The sequence below is a fragment of the Euphorbia lathyris genome, chromosome 4 (assembly GCF_963576675.1).
Source record: "Euphorbia lathyris chromosome 4, ddEupLath1.1, whole genome shotgun sequence".
NCBI classification, from domain to species: Eukaryota; Viridiplantae; Streptophyta; class Magnoliopsida; order Malpighiales; family Euphorbiaceae; genus Euphorbia; species Euphorbia lathyris.
Genome location: NC_088913.1, coordinates 57504113 through 57511854, shown reverse-complemented (window position 1 = coordinate 57511854; position 7742 = coordinate 57504113). Strand labels below are relative to the sequence as shown.

At 35.8% G+C, this 7742-nt stretch overlaps 1 protein-coding gene across 1 annotated transcript; it reads left to right on the top strand.

Annotated features, from left to right (window-relative positions):
* Positions 1–4526: 4526 nt before the first annotated feature.
* Positions 4527–6614, top strand: LOC136227322 (protein NUCLEAR FUSION DEFECTIVE 4-like). Its single transcript, XM_066015965.1, has 2 exons — positions 4527–5198; positions 5270–6614. Exons 1-2 carry the CDS (start codon positions 4587–4589, stop codon positions 6398–6400), a joined length of 1743 nt encoding a protein of 580 aa, XP_065872037.1. The 5' UTR covers positions 4527–4586; the 3' UTR covers positions 6401–6614.
* Positions 6615–7742: the final 1128 nt, after the last annotated feature.

The following is a 7742-nucleotide window of genomic DNA, read 5'->3' as shown; positions in this document are numbered from 1 at the left end:
CAAAATAATATCAAATTCTCTAAACCCCATAACTAGTAAATCTATAGGGAACTCACTTCCCCTCACTTTTATAGGACAATCTCTCAGAACCTGATTTACAATCACATTATTCCCAACTGGGAGGATAACTCCCACATCATATCCTAATGGTTCTACCTTCCCATTTATTTTCAATATAAACTCAGGTGTTATGTATGAATGAGTGGATCCAGGGTCAATCAAAACAAAAGCTAAGGTATCAAGGATAGAAATTGTACCGGATATAACCTCTGGTGCTGTTTGAGCTTCACCTCTCGTCATATTGAAGGCTCTATTTCGTGGTAAAGTTTGTGTCTGTCCGCCCATAGGAGCATCATGTCTACCCCATCTACCTCCTCCTCGACCTCTGCCTCTGCCTCTATCCACTCCAGCTGTACCACCTCCTATATTAGACTGAGGTTGAACTCTCTCTCCTCTATCAACTAACAAGGGACAATTATTACGATAATGGCCTGTTTCTCCACACTCAAAACATGTACCCTTCTTAAATGAACCATAACACTCTCCTGTATGAGATCGGCCACATCTGCCACAAACCAGGGAAGGTCCCCAACACTCACCTCTGTGTACCCATCCACATGTCTGACAAGCTGGAAAAGATGTTGTTCTCGCTCCTCCTCTATACCCACTATTAAACCGACCACCTGAAAATCTGTTACTACCCACAGATGGAGCACTACTCAAAACATCTCCAAATCCGCCCCGTGATCTAGTCCCACCACGATGGATACTACTACTACCTCTAAATTGTTGAGAATAGCCTCTAGAAGAAACTGAGAATCCACCTCTCTTTGATGGCCTGCTAGACTGGCCTTCTGTATCAAATCTAGCCCTTTTAGTTACAAAAAGTTGTTCTTTATCTTTCACAATTTCCTCCGCTCTGAGTGCAGATTCTACTAACAATCTAAAGCTCGTTTCATGTGCATGAATCCCCATTCTAACATATGGGTGTAGACCATGTTCAAACCTGCGACATTTTGCTTCTTCTGTAGCCACATTTGCAGGTGCATATTTGGCTAAAGTGTTAAACTTAAGCTCGTATTCAGCCACAGACATATCCTCCTGCATAAGGGTCAAAAACTCTGTTTGTTTCCTATCTTTGTATATCTTTGACATGTACTTATTAGTGAACAACTTCTTGAAAATATCCCATGTTATTTCAGTTCTAATTCTTGTCCTTTTTATAGATCTCCACCATTCTAAAGCTTCACCAGTGAAAAGATTAGAAACATATTTGACCATTGAGTCCAGACGACACTCTGTGTTCTCAAGTACATCTTCAATCTTGGCCCACCATTTATCAGCTATATCAGGATCTGTGCTACCCTCAAACTCTGTTGCACCCATCTTTTTAAGCCTTTCAAAATTTTTATCAAAGATTGGCGCATCTCGACGAGCTTGAACACGTGGCTGAGGCTGACCTTGAGCCAAATAGATTCCCATCATCTGTTCAAACTGGTTGTAACCCTGAGGATACCCTGCATGTTCTGAAGCTCCTATATGTTCTGAGCCCCCAGACTCATGAACACGACCAACTGAACCATGACTAGACATATGACCGGATTGTCCATTCTCACCATCAGACTCCATAACCCTACATGAAACATGACCATGTCAACATGCTTTAGCATAAGAAATATGATTATGTGGTCTTACCCTAGGAATCCAAAACAAGTCATACACAACCAAATCCCTAGGAAAGTAGACCCGCTCTGATACCACTAAATGTAACCCCCTCATTTGGATCACATGATATCTCACACAATATCAGTCATAGACATGTTTTCAATTCTCAATCATATAAACTTCAATCTCATATAAACTTTACATATTATACATAAGAGAAAGCATTTATAATTTACAATACACGTTTAAGTCATTATCCTACACAGAGGATTTACAAAACAAAAGTACATTCACAAGACTCCAAAATGCCTAGATGAGAATGGACTGACACTGTTGGTGCGACCTTAAGCAAGAAGAACTCCACCTAACCTGTAAAATCTGTTGGCAAGGGGTGAGCTGCCTACTCAATAAACATATTACACATATATGTATATACAAGTAATGTAAAGAGCACAAACCAAAATAGGTCATCAGTACCAAGTTAGAATTTATTCATTTAGAATAGTAATACTGATTTTAGAAAGGCCTTGCTATACTTAGACAATATATATAAAATGGTCATTGGGTCCAATCTGTATTCCGGCTCACTAAATTAGGAATACAATCATCTGTGCTATGGAGGAGTTACACTCAACTCACGTACTCATATATCTCAACACATGTGCTTCCGGCTCACAATATTCGGATAGCACTCTCAACTTAGACCATTTCACATATCCATCTAAGCAAGCTCATATTCATTTATAATCCAACCATTATTCAGTTCCAGTATGTGCACAAGGCTCAACATGCCGTATTTACTCATACCACTGCAACATACTCAATCATATCACTTTCTTATCAATCATGACGTATCACAAACACTCAAACATGATTCACATCATTCACATCAGATTCAACAACATCTCACACTCAACAAGTTATAAGGCACAATACATCCATACACATATATAAGCAATATGCTTACCGTCGCACTTGGTTCGATCTATTCAACACGATCGGGTGTGCGTTCAATTGCACCTTGCCCTTCTAATGTCACATAACATTGATACAATTAGACTTAACATAAACTTAATGAAAATAGAAACTAAGGAATGCTATATGATTTACAAGACACTAATGCCACAAAGTTCATGCAATCTAATCCTTTTGTCTTAGATCATCACATGACCTACTTAAACACATTCTGCCATAACTTTCTGTATATGAATCCAAATGCCCTGATTCTTGAACCTACTGAAACTAGACATATATGGGTAGAACATATCCAAAATTCACTTTAATATCACTTCTACACAATATATGGCATGCAAAATGATTCGGTCCTGTTTCCAGCCAAGAAACAGACTATTCAGATTTGCATCTACCATAATTCACTCAACCTAGCTCACAATAAACACAATGGATTGCCAAATCCTTTTACAGACATATACTTCAAGTATTTAGGAACATTTTTGTATAAAGAAACTTTCTCCAATTCGGACTTTAAGATCCTCAAAATGCTACATCAACATGGCTGCCTCACATGACATTCAATTTCGAGGCAGTCATGATCAATCTAGGTTTTCTTCCTCTATATATGGAATTAAAGTCCCATATTTTACAGAGGGTTTCATAACACATATAGGAACATATGTTATTCTTTATGTATCTTCAAATTCGAACAATATCAATATGAAAAACAGGCTCCAAAATGACTGAAAGCAGTACCCTAGATTTCTGTTTAGGGCACTTGATACATATCTTTCATTTGGACAGCCTAAAACCAATGAAAACAACACCAAAACTCAACAAGCTCAATCACAACTCATCCACAACAAATCCTATGATCATACCTAGGTTTTTTCAGAATCTCCAACTCATAGAAAACAAGCTAAAACAGCATACTAACCTTCAACTTGTGTCTATCACCTAGTATGCTTCCTAACTTGACTTGTTTGGCTTGAAAATGAAAGAAATTGGAAGAGTTTTGTTTGGAGGATGTTAGGGTATATCAAAGGAAGGTTTGCTGAAGTTTTGGTCGAAATTGTGGCTGGAAATGAGGAGAAATGAGTTGTATCAATCATTGTTAAAACAAAGAGGCATACTTTGTCTTACTTGAGTGACACCTCGTGCTTGCTCACAAACCTCCAATCCAGCCCTCCACAAATGTAAGTTAATCAATTTAGGACATATGAATTCATTAATTCATTCATTTAAGTCCTAACTCAATTAACCAATCGTTACATCTTAACGACACACTAATCGTCTACTAATCGCACGATAATCGCATTATGCATACAAAACTTCTACTGACAATGAGACGAATCTAAAATGTATGTATTCAATCATGAAAATATATATGAATGTGGGAAGACTCATATGTTAGGGTTTTGGGGATGTTACATTAAGGGAGTGAGAAATACCATTTTTATGGAGTTAAGGGGGTAAATAGGACATTCGATGAGTTATAGGGGTAAAATGACCAATTTGAACAAGTTAAGGGGGCTGGAGAAGCATTAAGCCATTATTAAAATTTCTTCAAAAAATACTATTATTAAAATGGTAGATACAACTATAATTTTGTTTTATAAAAAAAAAAAAAAAAAAAAAACTCTATAATATTACGAATGTTACATATTTACTAACTATTTTAGTGATGAATTATGTCTTCAAACCTACCCTGTACTTATCCTAAAAAAGTGTATATGGATATTAATATAAGATAATATTTATATTTTTGGAAATATAAGATAATAGTTAATATTTTTAATCGAAATACTTATATATTTTTAAAAACTTAATAATAACAACTGAAAATTTTAGAATAGTCAGATGAGTTGAAATTTCTTGCCATTGAAAAAGCTATATATAGACCATAGTTCTCCATAAGCCGTCCTAGCTTGCTCAAAGAGTGTGATTCAACAAACCAAAACCATAAAATGGTGGTTGCTAGCCCCGGCGACATGAAGAACTTAACCATCCAAGTAATCACCGGACGGTGGTTCATGGTTTTCGCATCATTTCTAATCATGTCAGCTGCCGGGGCCACTTACATGTTCAGTATCTACTCCGGCGACATCAAAACCTCACTGGGGTATGACCAAACAACCTTAAATCTTCTCAGCTTCTTCAAAGACCTCGGTGCAAACGTAGGCATCCTCTCCGGCCTGATCAACGAGGTTACTCCGCCGTGGGTGGTTCTTTCAATTGGAGCACTAATGAACTTTTTTGGGTACTTGATGATTTGGTTAGCGGTGACCGGGAAAATCACCGGCGTTCATGTTTGGCACATGTGCTTGTATATATGCATAGGTGCAAATTCTCAAGCATTTGCTAACACAGGTTCTCTTGTTACTTGTGTGAAGAATTTCCCTGAAAGTAGAGGTGTTGTTCTTGGAATCTTGAAGGGGTATGTTGGGTTAAGTGGTGCTATTATAACTCAATTATATCATGCCGTTTATGGAGATGATTCAAAGTCTTTGATTCTGTTGATCGGTTATCTTCCTGCTGTTATCTCTTTTGCCTTCTTGCGTACAATTCGTACAATGAAGGTATTATACGAAAACTTCTACTATGCATCGGGTGTAATATGTAAAATAACTTTTATTATAATTTGTGACAGGTAATTCGGCAACCGAACGAGCTTAAAGTGTTTTACAATTTCCTCTACGTTTCTCTTGGATTGGCTGGATTTCTGATGATTATAATCATAATAGAAAAGAAGGTTGATTTTAATAGGATTGAATATGGTTTGAGTGCTGCAGTAGTCCTTTTCCTACTTTTTCTTCCACTTGTTATTGTTTTCATAGAAGAGTACAAGATTTGGAACACAAAGACGTTAGATCCAATATTGCCTTTGGAGATCATAACTCATCAGACCCAGATGATAGAGGGTGGTGATTCTTCATCTAACATTTCTTGCTGGAAAACTATGTTCCGGCAACCGGAGAGAGGAGAGGATTACACTATACTACAAGCTCTTTTCAGTATAGACATGTTGATACTTTTCTTAGCTACAATTTGTGGGGTAGGAGGAACTCTTACGGCCATAGACAACTTGGGTCAGATTGGGACATCTTTAGGGTACCCTAAAAGAAGTACTAGTACATTTGTTTCATTAGTGAGCATATGGAATTATCTAGGTAGAGTTGTAGCAGGATTTGTGTCTGAACATTTCTTGACCAAATATAGATTTCCTCGCCCTTTAGTTCTTACATTAATCCTATTTTTATCTTGTTTTGGTCATCTCCTTATTGCATTTAATGTTCCTGGAGGACTTTATGCTGCTTCTATTATAATTGGCTTTTGTTTTGGAGCTCAATGGCCATTACTTTTTGCTATGATTTCTGAGATTTTTGGCCTCAAATATTATTCAACTTTGTATAATTTTGGGTCAGTGGCTAGCCCGATTGGATCATATTTACTTAACGTCAAAGTGGCTGGTCATTTGTATGATAAGGAGGCTCATAAGCAATTAGCAGCCAAGGGGATAACCAGAGTGCCTGGCCAGGATCTTAATTGCATTGGGACTCAGTGCTTTAAGCTGTCTTTCATTATAATTACTGCTGTTACTTTATTTGGTACTTTAGTTTCACTCATTTTAGTCATTCGGACAAGGGATTTTTACAAGGGTGACATTTATAAGAAGTTTCGGGAAGCCGCTGAGACAAAAACCGAGGTTAGCGTCACTGAAAATAGTGATAAGCAAAAGGATGTAGAACTGGTCGCAACCAAACAAGATAAGCTTCAATAAAGGAAGCTAACAGTTATTGTAGAATTTCTCAATATACAGATGTTGACTTGGAATTATGTAATTAGAGGACTTTTCTTCTATATTTTTCAAAAATAAACAATATGGAATCACATGTTTGTTCCTTGCTACAAGGAAGTATATGTCACTTTCTTGATGACTTCCAACATTGACTTGGATTGCCCAAATCTTTTGGATGTTCATTATTGACTTCAAACACTATTTATTTCTAGAATGCAATTTTATATAATTTATTGTCAGAAAATTTATTATATACTCCGATATGAAAATTGTAGTTTTGGATAATTTATTTCTCTTCTTATCAGTCAAATTATACCACGTCAGAATAGAAAATACAAAATGTGTTAATAAATAAATAACAAAATCTCTGTTTTCACACTTTGTTATTATGGAATTTTTTATATTCAAACAGAAAATTCAATTTGTGGAATTCTTTTTTGTATAAACTCGGATTAAGGTTTTGGTTTTGCTATAGACAGTATCTTTTAATTTGATTATAAAAATATCCGGATTTAAAATTGTTTATTACCATATTTATTAAGGAAAAGTACAAAAATAAATTTTGTGGTTACATCTGTTTTCAATCGACACCATTGTGGTTTAAAAATTTACAAAATGATATCTTGAAATTCATTTTGTTAGCAAACACGAATCAAATTGATTAATGGTATTAAAAGTCAAAGGGAAAAGAGTTAATTTTGTCCTTATATTTATTTATTTTAGAAATTAACCTCCCTTATTATCTAGTTATCACAAATAAACCTCAAAATAAAAAATAAAAAATAAAAATCAAATACACCACCTTCTTTATCTATCTTTAATTTCTTATTTTTTTTCTTCTTTCTGTCTAAAATCAATCGAATTTCCCAAATCTTAAATTAATTTCTCTTATTACAATAAGAGAAAAAGAATCTTTATTTTTTTCTTCTTATTGATCAGAATCGAACAGCTCCGTTTTCTCTCTCTAGAAAATGGCAACCATAACAGACAAGACAAGAAACAATCTCTCCCATACCGTGGCTTGCCCTATATGCGTCTCTCTTCAAATACCCCTCTTTGCCACCTATTTGTGCTCTTCTTCTTCCTCCTTTAAGATTTGGTGGAACTTTCTAGTTTTCTTTCTTCCACTTCCATTCTCACCATACTTTTCTTTCTTCCACTTCCATTCTCATTATCATCATTTCAGCTATCTTTCTTATTGTTCTTTCTGCAACCGTTCTATTTATTGTCATGCTTAGAAGATTCAAATTACTAAAAAGGCACCTCTTTTAAAGACAATGCCTCTCCCACCACCTTTAACAACACTACTCCCACCTATAGGTTC